The sequence below is a fragment of the Lytechinus pictus genome, chromosome 7, assembly GCF_037042905.1.
Source record: "Lytechinus pictus isolate F3 Inbred chromosome 7, Lp3.0, whole genome shotgun sequence".
Lineage (NCBI taxonomy): Eukaryota > Metazoa > Echinodermata > Echinoidea > Temnopleuroida > Toxopneustidae > Lytechinus > Lytechinus pictus.
In genome coordinates, this window is record NC_087251.1 from 7532073 (window position 1) to 7552469 (window position 20397).

A 20397-nucleotide genomic window follows, 5' to 3' on the forward strand; every position below is an offset into this window, starting at 1 on the left:
AATTCAGCATAATCAAATATTTTTTGTTGGTAATCAGTTTTTCACATGACTACCCACTATAACTTTATTATTGACAAAAAATAATTGATCATTGCTCAAGCAATCAGCTAAGAGACTAGAAATTGTTGACAAAATGTCCCGAACGACACGTATGGAATCGCCCCTATGCGCTTAATTGGATATTTTTACCCTGGCCATAGCCCCGCAGCTGTCTACATCGCGGTGGCATTTCAAGGAATAAATTCCTGCCAGGTACCCATTTACCTCACCTGGGTTGAGTGCAGCACAATGTGGATAAATTTCTTGCTGAAGGAAATTACGCTTAGGCTGGGATTCGACCCATGACCCTCTGTTTCAAAATCCGAAGACTAATCCACTGGGCCACAATGCTCCACAAACTACAATCTACACTATATATTTATATAATGGCTAAATTCTGTTGGGTGTGTTTTGTCTCTCTGTGTTATATGAACCTATTTTGTTCTTATCCTATGATAAGCTTCTTCATAGACATCATTCTTCTTTGTTATAACTTTATCTGTGATATCACCACCACCCCCACCCCCCCCCCCATTATATTCATGTATAGGTTGTTACCATTATTATCCTCCTTTCCAGCCCTATCCCTCTATTTGTTGCATTTTAATTGGTGAAAATAAACAAATTATTCTTTGTATTGACCTATCTATCCAGCACCTGAACAAAACACATGGCTGCAATGTACCTTTAGTACTGATGAACTCCTTTAACACAGATGAAGATACAAATAAAGTCCTTCGCAAGTATGGCACTATGAATGTCAACATCCATACTTTCCAACAAAGCAGGTATTTGTCCTTTATTTTTCTCTAGTGCACTAGGATTTTAGAAACAAATGTGCATTGCATTGTCATTAATTCTGATGCTCCCCATCCCACACCATCCTCACCCTTTAATAGAATCTTTTACCTTTAAGACCATCTTCATGATGTGTCTTGTCAATGATGTCAATGGGATGATGTTGTCGGCCAATCAGGTGCAAGGATTTAAGTTGATAACAAATGTTGTCAGGGTTAGAATGAAAATCAACCAATTGCTTCCTGAACACTTTCATTGAATAGTCCTGACCATTCCAAGAATAGCGCTATATGCTGAGAAAATACTTATGTCACTATGGCCTGACCAACCGTCATTCTTAGATTGATAACTATCTTTAAAGTTGAATTAAGAAGACGATTCCAAATATTGAGATATTTACATTAATAGCAACCTCAAACACTAATAGGTGATTCGACCCCACATTTTCTTTTTTCAAAATAGTGAATTTGAACGATTTATCCCTACCCATTTTCCCTGAATTCGCTCCTGCAATGCCTACCGAGACGGGTGTTCTTTGAGTGTGACGTCACCGGGGGGTATTCGGTCCCGGTGTAGTAAACAAGGCAGTGCCGTTTTGTGTACTATGCACGTACTCCTTCATATGGAATAACTGCAGTTGAAGTTGTATCTGCGAGCCATAGAACTTGCAAAGAGGAAATGATTAAAATATTTGTGGCCGTACTATTATTCCAAATATGTGAATTCCCTCAGAATGATACCATAGACCCTAAAGGAATAATTTCAAGGTGAATAATATGAAATTTGATCGAGATCTTCTCACCAGTCGATAACGTAGCAGACGTGTTATTATGACATATTTATCCGCGTGTGACGCGGCTCTTGCAAAAAAACACAGTTGGTTGCGGAATTGCTTTGTGCCGACCGGCCGCCCGCTCCGGCGCAGCTAGCTGTCGAGCTACCGTACCGTTCTTGTTGTCTTCAACCATAGAGATGTATACTAATTACTATATATCTTTCTGTCTTCAACTCACTTCCGAATTGCGTTTGTATGTGTGACGGTGACCCCTAGCGTAATTAAATATAGAAAACAACTCAGAAGGCCGAGAAAGAATACTATACGTTTGGTTCAAGATTGTTCTGTGGAATGAGCTATGAGTGGAAATGATCCAGAGGATATAAAAGTGGAGTCAAAGACTAAAGAAAAGAAGAAAAAACGCCAGGGGATCGCTGCACGGCCATGAACTAAGTCAACATACCAGACCATAACAGTACACTCAATGCCTAGCTGGGTGTTGTGTGTACTAGTATTATGCGTTCAGCGCGCGCTGAGCTCGCCGCCGGAATTACTTTCCAGCTACTCACTTGATTGAACATCGTGATAAAATAAATGAGAAATAATGAAAATATCATTCAATAACTCACTGTTTGCTATCTTACATCATGATTGAAGAGTTCATGGTGGTTATTCATACTGTTTTTTATACAGGGAAAGTAAAGATTTGTACATATCAGTCATATTTGTTTGATTTGAGTTGCTTTGAAAAAAAATTGTAAAATATCTTTCTCTCTCTGCATAGCATTTCTGTATGACATTCAGGCACCTCTTATACTAAATTCCCCCCGGTGACGTCACACTCCGAGTGACTTTTCTGTACACTCGTCTCTCGGGCTCTGACAGGTGGCTAATTTCATAGACTTTCAAAGCAAAATATCGAGAAGGCAGAGGATTATTGTGACATGCTATGTGTTTGAACAACTTATATATACTATATATTGTATGTAGAACCTATATTTATGGAAACTCACCCCCTTCTTAATTCAACTTTAATTTTTCAACTATTATTGAAACCAACCTGATTGCAGGATGGGCTCCCACTTTTATATTTATAATTTATGTCACAGGATATTCATCCTTTCTTAGGAAGATTCCAGCAATATTGTAAAATTTATGTAAATTAAAAAAAAATGATCTGAAATAGCTTTAAGTAGAATTTTGAATTTGAAAAAAAAAAATGTCAATTTTTTTTAATTTGGTTCAGGTATCCAAGAATCAACAAAGAATCCCTTCTGCCAATAGCTAAAACAGCTGTGGTCTCTGGAGACAATATAGAAGAGTAAGTGGCCATATCATATATTGATGATGTTTTACAACCCACCCCTGGTGGACTTGATCAATCCAATATCTAAATATATACAGATCACCTTAGTAGTAAAATTTACAATCTTTTAATTTTATTTGTTATAGTCATAGAAAAATCTTTATATGATATTATTAGTAAAGATAAATGCCAGTTGTGGTAACCATCTCAAAATTAGTTACATGTATCACAGAATCCAATTAAATTGCCACCCAAGTGTTTGTATGTATAAATAAAAAATATGTGCCAAATACTCTTGGAAAAAATGTGTAAATGCTGAGAAATGAGCAAAATAAGCACAGAATTCCATAAAATGTTGGGTATTTTTTATATGTAATATTAATACATTGTTCCACATATGCCATTTTGTGTCAGTGATCATCAGAAGTGTTGGTTTTCAGCTAAAATCTCATGATATCACAAAGATTTATTTATTTCAATGTACCTATGGTGACAATTAACCTTGATTTAAAAGAATTTCTCATGAAATAATTGTTTGCTGCAACTTCTTTCTTCTACCTTTAAGTATTTATATAATTCCAGATTAATTTCAGATTCTTGTAGTTTTATGTAGTTCAAACTGATAGGATATATATATCAAACAAAGTTAAGTATATAAACATATTTATTTTATTGAATTTAGTTAGTACTTTCCCAGTTGCTGTGATATTTTCATGTCCTTTAATGTTCTTATTGTTTGACACCTATATCATTATAGTTTATTTCTTCTTTGATTTAGTTGGTACCCACCTGGCCATGGTGATATTTATGAGTCCTTCTCGAACTCTGGCTTGTTGGATACCTTTATCAAACAAGGAAAGGAGTATCTCTTCTTGGCTAACATTGACAATCAGGGAGCAACAGTGGACCTACGTATCCTCTTTTATAATATAATCAATTATTGTTAAAACATGATGCAGTCTAACTAGTATGATTAACTCCAGTGTTTACTTATTCAATTCATTTTCAAATTGACAGGATCCTACTTGTTTGCACAGTTGATTTATAAAGGCTTCTCAAATAATAGTCCCGTCATACTTTGCATGTTCCATTTAATTTGTTTTTAAAGCAGCTGGTTCATCCATCTGCTGCATCACAAACAATTGAAATCAATATTTGTAAGTATAGAAAAGTATGGAATTTAATCCATAAATGATTAATTAGAAGCAAATTGGACCAATGCTACAAATCATTGATACATTTAACTTAATTGGGTAGCATATGTTCCTTAACGTTAGCTTTTTTTCCCCAGGCATTTTAACATTATTGATGAATGAAAAGAATAGAGAAATGGTGATGGAAGTAACAGATAAGACGAGGGCTGATGTCAAGGTAAATCATATCGACTTTCTAAGAGATGCCATTGATCTAATTAATCACAACTATGGAAAGCCAGCAGCGCCAACATCTAGAATACATATGTAGCTCAATTTTTTTTTGTAAATATGATGTATAGTCATGCATGAACCATTGCTTTTAATAGTCAGCATGTTCCTTTCTGTTTCCAAAGCATTTTCTTCTTGAAGAACAAGTACCTTCAATATCTTGATGGTTAATATTAATAGGATCAGTCACAATATGAAAAGTCAAATGCAACCCCTTCATGCATCAGGAATGATAATGAGTCAGAGACAGTGAGTGGTCTCTTAAAGGAATATTACTAATTTAGTAGATGACAATATTTTTGCAGTTATATTGCTTGCTGGTACTATTTATTAATTGTATATTTCGTGAAAACCCTGATAGATGGTTTAAATAAATTAATCTTGATATATATTCTTCTGTTACAGGTACTTGTTTGAATGTTAATATCATTGTTTCATTGTTTGTCTCAACAGGGTGGTACTTTAATCCAGTATCACAACAAATTGAGATTGCTTGAGATAGCCCAAGTACCAAAATGGCATGTAAGTATTTTTCACTTCATATGACTGAATTCATGTTGAAACTATTATTTCTATTATTACAATGTAATAGATGTGTCTGTGTGTCATGAGGGCAAATTTTACAGACTTAAACAGGTTGTGCATTGTCACAATAACTTATAAATCAAATAGAAAGATCAGAATTAATATTGGTTCATTGATATATGTGGGAGTGATGATATAAGTAATTATGAATATTTCTTGTAATGTAAATTTTAAATGTAAGCATTGAATGTATTTCAGATCTGACAATGGGACAGACATTGATTTTTTTTCCTGGGAACAGTCGGAAATCTATCTGGTTAATATTTATTGAAAACTCGAGCAAGAATTTTAGACACTATATTTGGATTGTAATTAGATTATAATTTGATTTTTTGTAATGGATGATGATACTGAATATGAATATCACATAACTTACTTATCACTCTTTGTCTTGTTATGGTGTATTATTTGAAAGGAAATATATTTTTACAGTTTTATGCTCCATCAGAGAAAGTCTGGAGGCACTCATCTATATGTGCATCACCAAATTAGCTTCTACGCAATAATGTGAAGAATATCAAATTGACTTTGATAATTTAAGGACTGTAGGTACATAACACTTAACTACATGTCAAGTGAAAATTCAGAGGTGACAGGTCAAAGGTCAAACCATTGGTTCCCACACAATAACCAAGGGCATTCTATGACATGATATGTCTAGTATTTTATACATGCTCTTTTAGGGAGCTAAACAAATTTTACCTCAAAGTACACTTTTGATTCAACATGAATTGCTTGTTTATTTTATTTTTGTTCATTTTTAGCATCTATTCTGCAATTTTGAGAAGGGTAATGATACATCTGTAAAGCATATAGAGACGATGTTCCTGTATTGAGTGCTATATAAAAGCAAAATATAATAGTAAAAGGAATTTTTAAGGGCATTTACATAAATTTGCATTAAATACAATAATGATCACACAATTCTTTACCGCAGGTTGATGACTTCAAGTCTGTCTCCAAATTCAAGTAAGTAGAAAATCAATTGGTGTAATGAAGAGTTGATTTACATCAGTTTAATGTAGGAAGATTAATAAAGGAACAGATTAAAAAAAAAAAAGGGAGCCCAGGACATGATCACATTACTGACACAATCATGGCAGAATAACAGAAGGTAACTGTAACAGTGATGGATTCACCCCCCATCACCCCTATCTCATTTATTAACAGAATTGTACAATAAACATTTGTAAGATTCTTTTTCAATTAACACATCCCCCTCCCCCATTTCTTAGAGTACCCATACCCTTTCAAATATCTCTATTGCTTTTAATTACTTAACAGTAAAATAAAAAGTGTTGAGAGAAAAAAGTCATAGATGGCAATACAGATTTATCACCAATAAGTGTAGAGGAGGCGTGGGTTCCACATCCCCCAGCCTTTTAAGGATTGAAGCCATTCCACATAATTATAATTTGTAGTTTTCGTCAAACTCTGCCTAGAGTTACTTTTGTACCTTTTCTACATAGGACATGAGGCAACAAGTTGTATACGATGACACAATTAAGATATTTGTGCCGCTGTTTTAGACCTAACATGATCACAATATTGAGTTAAAGTCCCTATCACTCTGTCAAACCCCATGAAAATCTATCATCCTTCCAGTTTAGTTTAGAAATATATACCAAAGAGGAAGAAAAAAATTATTCTGGTTCCAAGTACTCCTTTTTATGTTTGCTTTATTTTAATATCTGAATAATAATGTAAAGAGTCACAAAACATATTGCTGAACTTTGAAATCTCCATACTTTTTTATTAAAGTACCGGTAAAGAATGCAGCACTTCAGTCAAAACCCAAGTCATTTTTACCAAAATGTTGAAAGTTTTAGAGGAAGATATTGGTAGTGGTAGAAACATTCAAAAGAGGGTCCATGTACTTGTTTTCAAACTATCAGCACATTCATTGTAGTAAATGTTTACCTTTCAAATGACATTTATGAATGATATAAAATTTTCTCTTGTTCCCTTTTTAAACTGTTATATTTACAGTTCCCACTTGGAAAGAGATTGGCATTTGAAAAAAAAACATGTAAGATTTCCCAACTTTTTTTTGCAGGATTTTCAACACCAACAATCTGTGGATTAAGCTGGATGCCATAAAACGAGTAGTTGAAAATAAATCCTTGTCAATGGAGATCATTGTCAATAATAAGGTAATCATCCTCACAACTTTATTCTTCTTTGTTTTTGTGACAATCATCCATTACCTTTGGCATTTTATTTTGTCAAAATTATGTTTGCTCACTATAATGTGATCTGTATTAGTGCTGGTCAATATTTGATTCCAATGTTTGTCAATTGTCGCAGATAATATGTCACTGAGACTGAAAATTTATTATGAGCTGCAATTTATAAGAGCAGGGGAGTGGGAAATGAAAGTAAGGTTTCCGTTGGTGCTAGTCCATGAAAAGCGATCATTTGGGTACAAACTTCTAAGTCAATTTACAAAAGTTCTAAGTCAATTTAAAGTAATTTTAGAGCAGCATTTGTGGTGAATGAATAGTGATTACTTTTTCATAATTGACAATATTTTGGTGATATCGTGTTACTGCGATATATCAACTTAATCATAAAACCATTATCAAATATTCAATACTTTTTCTATATCACATAATTTCAATAATATCAAAAAAGTACCCAGCCCTAATTGGTATGGGACCATTAAATTTTGGATAAATGGCTTTTTGAATGTGGGATTTTTTTAAAATTTATTAATATAAGGCAAATATACAGATCTTTAATATGCCTATGTTTAAAAGTTCTGGCAAAATTTAATTTCAAAACATCAGTAGGCCTATATTTATAGCCAAAATGATGTATTGTAATATATTTTTTGCCTTGCAATATGTGACTACAAGTAACAGACATTAATAATTTGTGGGTGCAAAATAGTTATAGCCCCTTTTCAGCACTACACTTGGTATTGCAATTTTGTATAGTGATAGATAGGATAATATATAGATGAATAAATGGTAAAAGTATGGGAGAGTCTGATCATCTGCAATAATCTCAGTTATGAACTATTATTTTTTTGCACAGACTCTGGACAATGGTTTAAATGTGATCCAGCTGGAAAGAGCTGTCGGAGCTGCTATGAAAAACTTTGACAATCCACTTGGTAAGTTTTTGGTTCTCCTTTCTTTATATCTGTCTCTCCCAAGATGGACTCTAACACTGTTTAATCAGATCCAGATCAATATTTTGCTGTCGTCAATGCAAATGGGTTTCAAGAAATGTTACAAAATAATAACAAATTTGATGAATCATTCAATGAATTACCGTCTGTTAGAACAGGACTAGTGTCATATGTGATTGGTTGAGTGAACGTTAATTGAAAATGACAAGGTATCTTTTGTTGACAGGTATCAATGTTCCTAGGAGTCGTTTCCTTCCTGTTAAGAAGACACAGGATCTCTTGCTGATTATGTCTAACCTGTACACTCTGAAGTCAGGTACTCTTGGAATGAGTCCTTTACGACAGTTCCCAAGTACACCTATCATTAAGCTAGGCACACAGTTTGATAAGGTACGTACACTCATGCCCTCAAAGCTAGCCGCTGACCATAAAACCTATGACAGTAAGCAACCTAGATATTCATACTTTATTTAGCATTTTCCAGACTTTTTTCTTTGTCGTTTTTACTGTCAAAGTAAATGTGTCAGCACCAAGCAAGCAGAATCTGTTAGGGGTCTCTTGATTTATCATTTTGTCACTGTTAATGATCCTTGGACTTTCCTTTTGGTGTCTTTCATTCATACATCCTGTGTATGTTTGTATGAAAGCTCCAAGCCATTTAATGATCAATTTTTAATTTGAACCAGCTATGCATAATGGAGGCCATAGGCCAAATGCTATGCTGAGTCTTAATTCCAGAAAAAAATCTCTTCCTCAACTGAACTGAAGAATTGTTTCATGGATTCAGTTCAGGCATGGCTCATGTAAAAATATTTGAGTGAGAGTGATCCGATTAGTTTTTAAGGTAAATATTAAAGTCAAAGGTCATAGACCACATATGTTGGATGATGACATGTCATGTTATTTTTATATCAGCCATGTGCCAAACTTAAATTGAAGCAGGTGCTTGAATGAATCTCACTTGGTGTTGATATATTGTGATGTGATTTGATTTTTTTTTTTTTATTAACAAGAGGTATTAGAGCTATAGAGGCAATATGATTTGTACTTTCAACAACATCACCAAACTTTTGGTCTCTTATTTTTTGCCTGAAAATATCTTCCATTTTTCAATTTGAAGAACAGTTTCATGAGGTCAAAGTCTCACTATCAACAATAACCAAAGTTCCTGGATGTACATGGTGTGAATTTGCCATTCACTTTGTGCCTTGAACTGGAAATTCTACTTATTTTGATGTGGAACCAAACAAGTTCTGATATAATTGTACTGTAGCTAGCACTACCCTAGTCGCTTTGCACAGCATTCCGATATCTTATTATATTTTGAGGAGGAATCATGGTAAATCGTGCTACCTGTGTTATCGCTATTGCTGTATACTATTCTTACCTTCAAGCTACCAAAAGATATTGGGTCACACAAGTAAATGGTGTGAGCTACTTCCAGGAAGTTATGGTTGTTTTTGTCTCGCCCACCAGAGGTGAAGGCGAGACTTAAGGATCCAAATGTCGTCCGTCCGTCACAAACCTAATGACACATAACTCCACAACCGTAAGTCGCTTTTCAACCAAACTTGGATGGTAGATGGACTTGGGGGACTTGCATGTTATGCTGCAGTCGGAGGTCACATGGTAAGGTCAGAGGTCATTTTCAGGTCAACGTTAAAGTTTACATGCAAGACTCTCTTATGACGCCTAACTCCGCAACCGTAAGTCACTTTTCAACCAAACTTGGATGGTAGATAGACTTTGGGTACCTGCATATTATGCTGCAGTCGGAAGTCACATGGTAAGGTCAAAGGTCATTTTCAGGTCAACGTTAAAGTTAAAATGCAAGACTCTTATGACACCTAACTCCGCAACCGTAAGTCACTTTTCAACCAAACTTGGATGGTAGATGGACTTGGGGGACCTGCATGTAATGCTGCAGTCGGAGGTCATTTGATAAAATCAAAGGTCATTTTCAGGTCAACGTTAAAGTTTACATGCAAGACTCTCATATGACACCTAACTCCGCAACCGTAAGTTGCTTTTCAACCAAACTTGGATGGTAGATGGACTTGGGGGACCTCCATGTAATGCTGCAGTCAGAGGTCACATGATAAGGTCAAAGGTCGTTTTCAGGTCAACGTTAAAGTTTACATGCAAGACTCTTCTGACACCTAACTCCGCAACCTTAAGTAATTTTCCAACCAAACTTGATCAACTTGGGGGACCTGCATGTGATGCTGCAGTCGGAGGTCACATGGTTAGGTCAAAGGTCATTTTCAGTTCAATGTTAAAGTTTACATGCAAAACTCTCTTATGACACCTAACTCCGCAACCGTAAGTCACTTTCCAACAAAACTTGGATGGTAGATGTACTTACGTGACCTGCATGTTATGCTGCAGTCGGAGGTCACATAGTAAGGTCAAAGGTCATTTTCAGGTCAACATTAAAGTTTACGTGCAAGGCTCTTATGACAAGTGTTATTCCATCCCAGTCATTTCACAATGAAGTTTCGATACAATTCTGTTGCGTGCCCTCGCAAATCACAATATTTCTGGTTATATTCATCAGTGGGCGAGACACAAAATCGCTTTTGCCTTGTTTAATAGCGAAAATTCAGTAGTGACCTTTCATAAAGATGGCCTGTCCTTTCAATGAATTAGTATATTTCTAATTTGAACTTGGCTTATCCCAATATGAGGAATAGTGATCTTATTAGAGTATGACATCAAAACAGTTTTGAAAACATATTAGAAGATACATGCATATTATATTTAAATGCCATATTTCACAATAGCAAAAACATGAATTAATACTGCATGCAGTCAAGATACCAGTACTTCAAAAAAATATATGAATAAAACATATCATTGCTGGTATAACAAAATCTTGTATGTCAAATCGAATACAGTCCAAGGCAGCTTTGTTTTATTTTACTGTCCTAAACAGTATTCTTTTGTTTTAGATTCAATTCAGTTTAGTTTATTGCATTCAAGACATTGTAGAACAGTCCAGAGACTGACAGATACAAAGTTTACAGAATATAGAAATATAATATAAGTACTTGCAAATTTACTAATTATAAACAACGAACAACTATCAAAATTATTTAAACAGTTACATAAGTGTACTATTAAATATTGCACTTCAGGTTTATATACATTCACATCAAGTTTACTATTGAAAATAGGTTAAAAGTGAAATCGTAAATTAGAGTTATAAAAAAGAAAAAAAAGTGAAAGTAGAATGGCTGAAAAAAAGAATGCAGTTTGCATTGACATGATAGAGCAAACGATGCAAAAATATATGGGTATGTTGATTTCATTGTAATGAGAAACAATTGTAAAATGGCAAAAATTAATTGGTATGCAAAATAAAATACATGACATAAAAGGACAAGATGAAACCAAAGATCATTTGAAATATTCGGTGGCAGACAGCAATAACCAACAGCAACCAGACCCGACTCAACACTCAGATTGATGGGTTCAAGGGTCTGTCTCATAAGCAGTGATATATATATATGGCTTCCCAATTATATAATGATAATAATGATATCAGTATATTGGATTAATATAGCACCAAAACTAAAGATAGTTTTAAATGTACAGAGGCAAACAGTAATATCCGACAGCAACCACACCCGACTCAACACTCAAATTAATGAATTCAAGGGTCTTGTCTCATCAGCAGTGATATATATATGGCTTCCCAATTATATAATGATAATAATGATATCAGTATATTGGATTAATATAGCACCAAAACTAAAGATAAATTTAAATGTACAGAGGCAAACAGTAATATCTGACAGCAACCACACCCGACTCAACACTCAAATTAATGAATTCAAGGGTCTGTCTCATCAGCAGTGATATATATATGGCTTCCCATTTATATAATGATAATAATGATATCAGTATATTGGATTAATATAGCACCAAAACTAAAGCTAGTTAAGCTAGTTTAAATCTACAGTGGCAGACAGCAATATCCGACATCAACCACACCCGACTCAACACTCAGATTGATGAGTTCAAGGGTTTGTCTCACCAGCAGTAATATATATATATATATATATATATATATATATATATATATGGCTTCCCATATATATAATGATTATAATGATATCAGTATGTTGGATTAATATATCACCAAAACTAAAGATAGTTTTAAATGTACAGAACCAGAAAGTAATATCCGACAGCAACCACACCCGTCTCAACACTCAGATTAATGAGTTCAAGGGTTTGTCTAACCAGTAGGGATATATAGCTTCACATTTATATAATAATAATAACAATATATTGGACTAATAAAACACCAAATCCACTAAGTAGAGTGCTTGCACTATTCGAGAATTATGAAGAAAATTAAAGAAGAATTTAAAAGAAATATTTTTTTTTCATAATGTGATGAAACATTTAGATCATTATTCTGAAATTCAAACTGCAGAGTAATGATTAATCTGTTGACTTTTAGAATGAGATGATCCCCGAATAAGTCTCTAATACTTAAATACACAAGTCTATAGTCAACAAGTTAATGTAGGCATGCAGTTTCTTATTCCTTTTATTTTTCGAATCTATAATCTCTCCCTTTTCTTCAAAGAAAAGAAACATATAAACAATAATTACCATGCACACACAAATACATCTAAATCATGGTTAAGCAAGTGTTATGACATCATGTTTCCACTTGTAAGAGATCTTCCTTTTATTATGCGTCATTGTACTTTTAAAATGCTACATTCTTTTCACCTCAGATTAGTTTAAGGTTTCTTATATCATATGTTTTCAAACAAATATTTTCTTTATATCATTATTTAAAAGGTCCGAGATTTCTTGAAGAGATTTGCCAGTATACCCAACCTCATTGAATTAGATCACCTGACTGTCTCGGGGGATGTTACATTTGGTAAAGATGTAGTTCTTAAAGTAAGTTTTATATTTGTTTTTTCTCCATCTTTTATATAGTCAAAAGATCATCAGTGACATATTTGTCTTTTCCTTTTCTCCCCTCTTCCTTCTATAATGTAATTCGAATTAAAACATGATATCTATGTGCCGTGCAAAAGTAAGGGGTTGGGGGCTCTGGAACAAAATCTTGGTCTTAAAACAGGGGTCTCCGGAACGGCTCTTGGATCAATGATTGCTAAAATTGCAATGCTCTGGAACTGATCACATAAATAAAGGGGGTCTTCGGAACTCATTAGATTGTAGGCTTAGCATGGTAGCGGCAATTTAGCGGCGGTGTACAAACGCAAGCGCGTCTTGCTAGATTCATATCGGGCCAGCACTAGCTAGCTGCGGGCACAGGGAGCTTCGGCGGTCCGGCATATATGGCTCTTCGCTGATCAAGCTTGTCGCTCCGACTGGCTGAGTAGTTCATAATGGGCATGCACTGGAACAGGAAATCACAAATTTGAGGGTCTCTGGAAAGGGAAAATTAGGAATTTCTATAGCTTTCTAAATTAGTGATGCTCTGGAATGGAAATTTAGGCTGAAAATGGGGGTCTCAACCGCGGCGCATTACGTATCATACATTTATACTAAGTGTCCCGCGGGGTCCATGGTTCTATTCTAAACGCATTCATTTCCTACATATCTGCTATAATAGGGGGATCTGAATGTACAATGCACTCTTCTCAACTTCTTTTTAGCAGTTATTATTGCCAAGTGCATGTGCTAGTTTGCTACTCTCAATTCCTTCTCAATCTCGGGGATTGTTCTCTCATATTTACGACTCATTCACCTGAGTATAACATGTTTGACGATTGTTACAGGAAAGTGCACTGAATGCACCTAATGCACACATGCCTATAATACATTTGGTTCATATATCTTAAATAGATGCTCCAGGCTGACAAAAATATGATTAGAAGAGATAAAGAAAAATCGGACAAACAAGACACTGAAAATTTGATCAAAATCGGACAAGGAATAATAAAGTTATGGCATTTTAAAGATTTGCATTATTCTGGTGAAATAGTTCTAGGCATGTCTTCATGAATATTCAGTGAGCAAACTGATGATGTCATATACTCTTGTTCTTTTGTAGTTTATCATATGAAATTATTATTCAAATTTTTTCCTTCAAGAACCAAACAATTGGAATGACATCTGATCTAGTGGATTACCTATTCATTACTGCAACTTATTTCATTACAAGGGAGGCATGTTATTCTCAAATGTATGAAAAAATTAAACAATTATGATTTCATGTAATAACATAAGAAAAAGGAAAGTGGGGATGTAACATCATCAGCCCACCTAATGAATATTCATGACGATGTGCATATAACTGTTTTCACAATTTATTGCTAAACTTTAAAATTCAATAACATCGCTAATATCAGATTTTTGTAAAATTTTCAGCATTTTGCTCTGAATTTTTTCTCTATTTATTTAGGTATATTTATCTTCAGCCTGGAGCATCCCTTTAATCATGGGTCCCAATATCTATGGCAAGTTTGCAAACACAGTACAAGACAATGAGAATGCTAGGTGTAAGAGCAAGATTCTGCATGTAGACTTATCTCTTATCAACTTACTGCTCTAATTGTTTCCTACATGATTGTAAAGTGTTTAATATTTTGTTGAATGTTAGTAATTTGTTGTTGTTTTCTTTGTACAGGGTACAGTGATAATCATTGCCAACCATGGAGAAAGAATTGATATCCCACCAGGTGCCATATTAGAAAACAAGATTGTATCTGGAAATCTAAGAATCTTAGATCATTGATTTGATTGGAAGTCCAATAGATGTATATCCTGAAATCTAATTGAGCTTGTACTACATTGTTGCATGATATGTATGGCAAAGACATTATTCTATATTCAAAAGATGTGTACAGAAATATATTTTGTATCAACCAATTATTACACATAATTTGTGACTTTGCTGTCACATCAGTTGTGAAATTGGAGAACCTTCCAATTAATGATTTCAGTAATGGCATGGCTAGTGTTTGAAGTGTATACTTTTAACTCATCATTACATCATAATAAACAAGGAGTGGTAATGTGGTTTTCTTGCTTTGAAAGAAATTGGTGGTCATTTGATTTAATTGAATATTACTCGAGAAATTACTTTTATTGATATCCAACAAATATGAAGCGTTGTTTCTATTCTTTCAGTTGAATTGAAGTGATGTGAAATAGCTGTGATTAAATCAAAGCTGATGTGTATTATGATTTAAGTTGTGCACACCCCTTGTTGTACACTGCCTGATGAAGTTACCACTTTGTGAGAAATGACATTTGCTCTTTTACTGAATCAAATCTTCTACTTTTTCCTGTTACAAGCCTGAAAAAAGCTTGTATTTGATGTCTATGTATATTGTTATATATATTGTGCCAAATTTAAATCCTGCACGAATAGAAATATGTGACAATATGCTTTTCAAACATTGTGACTAAACTGTTAAATCATTAATAGTTAAAAAGCTACTTGAAAGGGCAGGACCGAAGCCAGCGCTTTGCATCCACATTATTAAAGGAGAATGAAACCCTTGAAATCAAATAGAAAAATCAAAGAAACATATTGTTGAAAGTTTGAGGAAGATTGAATGAATAATAAGAAAGTTATGAGCATTTGAATATTGAGATCACTAATGCCATGTAGATCATGCCATGTAGATCCTCCCATTGGCAATGCGACCAAGATCTGTGATGTCACACTCGTACAACTCCCTCATTACTTTAGTACTTATTTCACTTATATTCTCACTTTTATAGAGTCTATCACAAGGTGAGGTGTTCTCTTTATGAGAGGACAAGTACAGAGGTTTAACAACATTATATCATTGATGAATCGTTTGTCATATGATTAGAAATGAGCAAAAAGAGATGTTTTGGGGTATATTATCAGTGTCCAAAAGGGGAGAGTTGTTCATCTGTGACATCATAGATCTTGGTCGCATTGCCAATGGGAGGATCTCCATTGCATTAGTGATCTTGACATTCAAATGCTCATAACTCTTCTATTGCTAGTCCTATTTTACTCAAACTTTTGTTGATCTTATTCTTTGATTTTTCTGCTTTCACAAAAGCTAACTTGCTCCAAGAGTTTCATTCTCCTTTAAGTTGAATACTCATCGTATTGGTGATTACAATAGGTGCTTAGAATATTCCGTTGTTAGATCTAAGTCTCACCGAAATTCAGCACACGCTTTATAACAAAAAATGCTCTCTTCATAATGGTCCTATGTTAAACAGTGCTTAACATGATAAACTCGATCTTCACACTCACATTAATTTGTTTATTGAGATACAAAGCTTGTTCTTTAAATAAAAGTGTGCTTTAAATGTCTAAATTTCAGATTAGAATACCAACAATTTTCAGCTCACGTTTCGCGCTCGAATCATTTCTTTAGCAAGACACCCATCCTTTTCATGATTACAAAAAAGTGAATGGAACATCCCATCATTAGGATTAAACCTATAAAAGCTTGTGTTTCACATTGTTTATTGGATATATATTTTGTTATTAAAAAAGTCCACTTAGTGTCATTTTTTTTCATATCAAGAATTTCAGCTTGCGCTTTGCGCTCAGATCAATTGTTCATTTAGATACCCGAACTTAACATTAGTACAAAAAGTGCTGAGAATTTGAAGCTTTCAGGTCAGAATATCAAAAGCATTACACCTTGCGCTGCGCGCTTGCATTATTTAGTTGTTGAGATATGTATCCTTCGCATGAGTCACTGTAAACAGTCCTAGACAGTTCCCTTTTCTTCTTTTTTTTGGTCAGTATATTACAGATTCTAGTTGGTGCTTTTCGCTCGCGTTAATTGTTTAGATCTAAGTTACTTAGGTACTCATCTTAATCATTATTACCAAAATTACTCTGAGGGTTCAATTTTCAGAATACTTTGAATAATTTAAGAATGAGCTTGTCCTTCCATAATATATTTTATTGGCCGATCAGGGAAAATATAGATGATTTTATGAACTGATCATAATATAGAAAGGTTCACTATTTCTAATTTGGAACCCCCTCATGGAAAATTTTCCAAAAAAATCTATTATAAATTTCTTTGCTCAAATGTGATTTCATTTGGAAACTGTCCCAGTATAATCTTCCTTTCTTGTTTTTTTTAAGTGACTGTTTTAAAATGACTTAGAGTTATTATTGTCTATGCCATCAAGAAAGTTATTTTTAGTTAGATGTGAACCTAGTGTAGATGAAACATGTAACAAGAATTAGTCAAGGACCAATCAACAGTATGTACACAATCTCTTTTCCCTCAGACCAAAAAATAAATAAATTCACCCACCAAATAAATTATTTTAGATGTCAAAATATTGATTATGGCAAGAACATCCAGATAATATGTTGGCTTATTATAACTGATGCCATTAACTAATTCTTGTCTCTCAGTCCTTGTTTCATTAATTAATTTGTACTATCTTTAGATAATAAGTGTATAATCAGGATAGTTTCATAATCTGTATTAATCAATTATTATTGTATCCCCAGCTATATGCAAATATTTGTCTATTGCTGCAAAATTTGGGCATTAACATTTAACATTTAATTTTTTTCAAGAAAGAAACATCATTACTAAATACTACAGGGTTCCCAGCCCATCAGAGAAATCAGGGGAAATTATTTTATTTTTTCCAGTTAGGGAAAAATCTTGGAATTCAATCAAAGATACTTAAAATCAGGGGAAAATGCTTCAAATGAGGGAAAAATCGGGGAATTTTGATAAGCCCAAAAGTCGAAAGTATGGTAGTCAGTCAGACTCTGTTATATTTCATTGCATATTGAAACAACATCCATTGAATGACTGGTTATGGTGGTATTAATTTGTTTTACATTATTGTTTTTATACTGAACATACATGTAATTCACTGTAACAATTTAGAAAACATGTGAAACTGGGAATGGGTTTAAATATTTATCAGGGAATTTTTAAACTTCAGGGAATAATCAGAGAAGTTTGTTTTCTTGAAAAACTGGGAACCCTGTACTAACACTTTAAGTTTTTATTCTCAATTTTACTGAATGATATGTATTTCCTCGATATATGATCCATGTGGAGAGACTATAACTTTGATTGGGACAAGGTTCAATGGTGAGATAACTCAATTGCAAATCAAATCAGCAGCTGATAATTTAGGAAAAGATTTTTTTAAAGGCATTTAAGGGCCTTTGTTATCGGTCAAATAATGATGCAATGGGGACATGTAGGGAAGGATTAAAGATTTATCATACGTGTGTATGGGGTTTTTTATGTTATGTATTCAGCTAGTGTGATGGAGTTATCACTGGTCAAATCTTTATGTTGATGGAAACTCCAAGTTGTACATTGCCTTTATCATTCATAAAAGTTGTTCTTTCTGCAGTGGGGGCATGTCATAGACCTGTGTATTTAATGTAAGTCTTGGTACATAATCCATTTGACTGAACATTTGAAAATAATATGTGAATTATGATGGCAATTTAATCTTGTGGGAAAATTTATATAGACATTGTTGTATTTTTTTTTATTAGAAGCCTATTTGTTGTAGTAATATTGTAGAGAGTTACAGTGGATATTTTTTTTCATTTCTACAGGTAACACTGCGTAAAATAAAATCTGGGCTAAAAGATGGCTTTGACTTAAATGACTATTTGACTTATCGAAGGTCAACTAAGTAAGTTTCTTTTGGTTGGTATATATTATCAGACTACGTGGTTACAATGTTGCAGTTGGGGTAATGAGCAGGAACTGTTTGAGTAGTTCATGATTGGAACTGGTGTATGATGTTTAATGAAATAAAATGATTTATTAAAAGGATATACACTGCATATTTTATGAATAGTCTTCACCATAGTGAAATTTATACTATTTCTGATATTTTGTTTCGAAATGTTTTTATATTTTCAGTTTGCTTATTTTAAAATGAACTTGGCTGATAAAGTGCATCTCTAATGAAATAAAAGTGTAGCTCAATTTTATCTCATGAAATTGTTTATTTCTATGGTGTTCCTTCAAGTCGGTCCATCTTACATAATGTCATTTGGTTGTAAAATATTATACGGTGAAGTGCTGTCGGTTTGGAACAGGCACTGGCTGATTTTTTTAGCTAATATGTTGGTATTTAGAATATGCAATAGACTGCCTAACCAGCACAACAATAAATGTCAGTTTACTAAATTATAGAAACAACACTAAAAGTGTTGGTGTTTGAATTGTGCACAGTGCTACCCAACTTAGCTCAACAGTTGGTTTACAAGAAAGCTAGTATTCCCACTACAGTGAATGCTGAGTGATGTCATTGACAGTCGTCGTTCTAGTGTGGTAAAAATCACCCAAAGTTCTACAGCTTTCAATACCGACTGTAGCGTGTGTAGAGAGGGGCAACGGCGTGTACCCTGTGTGTCACGCTCAGGGGTTGCAAAACAGCCCCCTCCCTTATTTACTTCTATACTACAATAAAAGATATCACAACTTGAATGGGGCTAAGTTTTACAACTTTGTTCAGGCACTGATTCTCCTGAATAAACCACTTAATATTGAATTTGATACCACCCCTTAATCTTAAATAGAAAGCGTTTTGCAGCACTTAATCTTGACATTCATTTAAACTTTATAGTTCACCAATAAATTGACACTTTTGCTCCAGTTCAATTCAATGTTTAAGTGAAGTAATTTCATGTAACTGTTTTGTAAAAAATTTAATATCTATAAATTAATATTTTGAAATACAATATTGCAGAATTGTTTCAAGAGGGCTACGAAATTAGTTTCAAAATTTCTGCATATCAGGTTATGACAAGAAAGAAAAATAATTACAATTGCCATGATACCTTGTAAGCATGTTGAGAATGAGGTTGGTTGGTTTTTATTCATTATTAAAAGTGCATAAATACGAACAAAATAAACATTACATGATCAAATAATTATATAACAATGTAACAATAACCAAACTTAACAATGCATGTAATACAAAATCGCAGGGATAGACCCGTTTCAGATTGGCTATTAATAACCGACCCGGGGTCCCTAGAAGAATTGGGGATTGGAGAAGAGAGAAAGTGAGACAAATAGTGTGTTGGAGAGAGAGAAAGAAAGAGCGAGGAAAATATGAAAAGAAAGAAATCGAAAGATGAATAAACGAGGGGAGTCAGGGAGTCATTTCATTCTAAACATAGTAATGTGTTAAAAACATAAAGGGATTATCCATTAAGTTCTTTTTAACATAACCGACCCCAAGAATTTCTAACACACAACCCAGTTCATCCGATCTCTTGGTGAAAATATCAATATGAGATGAGCGTACTGATGTGGAGCTTGGTGCCAAGGAACCCCCCCCCAAAAAAAAATCACAACCAAGAAAAAGGAGAAAAGGA

The 20397-nt window shown here is 33.9% G+C and overlaps 1 protein-coding gene across 5 annotated transcripts in view; it reads left to right on the plus strand.

The window, feature by feature from the left end:
- LOC129265054 (UTP--glucose-1-phosphate uridylyltransferase-like) overlaps positions 1-19002 on the plus strand; it is a 33908-nt gene extending 14906 nt beyond the window's left edge. For 2 of the 5 annotated variants that reach the window (XR_010294057.1, XR_010294055.1), the window contains exons 5-16: positions 694-827; positions 2859-2933; positions 3697-3830; positions 4210-4289; positions 4796-4864; positions 5865-5896; positions 6984-7080; positions 7967-8045; positions 8290-8453; positions 12885-12989; positions 14689-15534; positions 16123-19002. Coding sequence is in view for 2 of the 5 variants with exons in the window: in XM_054903039.2 (XP_054759014.1) it covers positions 694-827; positions 2859-2933; positions 3697-3830; positions 4210-4289; positions 4796-4864; positions 5865-5896; positions 6984-7080; positions 7967-8045; positions 8290-8453; positions 12885-12989; positions 14689-14796 (1077 nt within the window). In the remaining 3 variants the exon portion in view is untranslated. Of the gene's footprint in view, positions 1-693; positions 828-2858; positions 2934-3696; positions 3831-4209; positions 4290-4795; positions 4865-5864; positions 5897-6983; positions 7081-7966; positions 8046-8289; positions 8454-12884; positions 12990-14688 lie in introns of all 5 variants that reach the window. The other 3 variants (XM_054903039.2, XM_054903037.2, XR_010294056.1) reach the window with 2 other exon arrangements.
- Positions 19003-20397: the final 1395 nt, after the last annotated feature.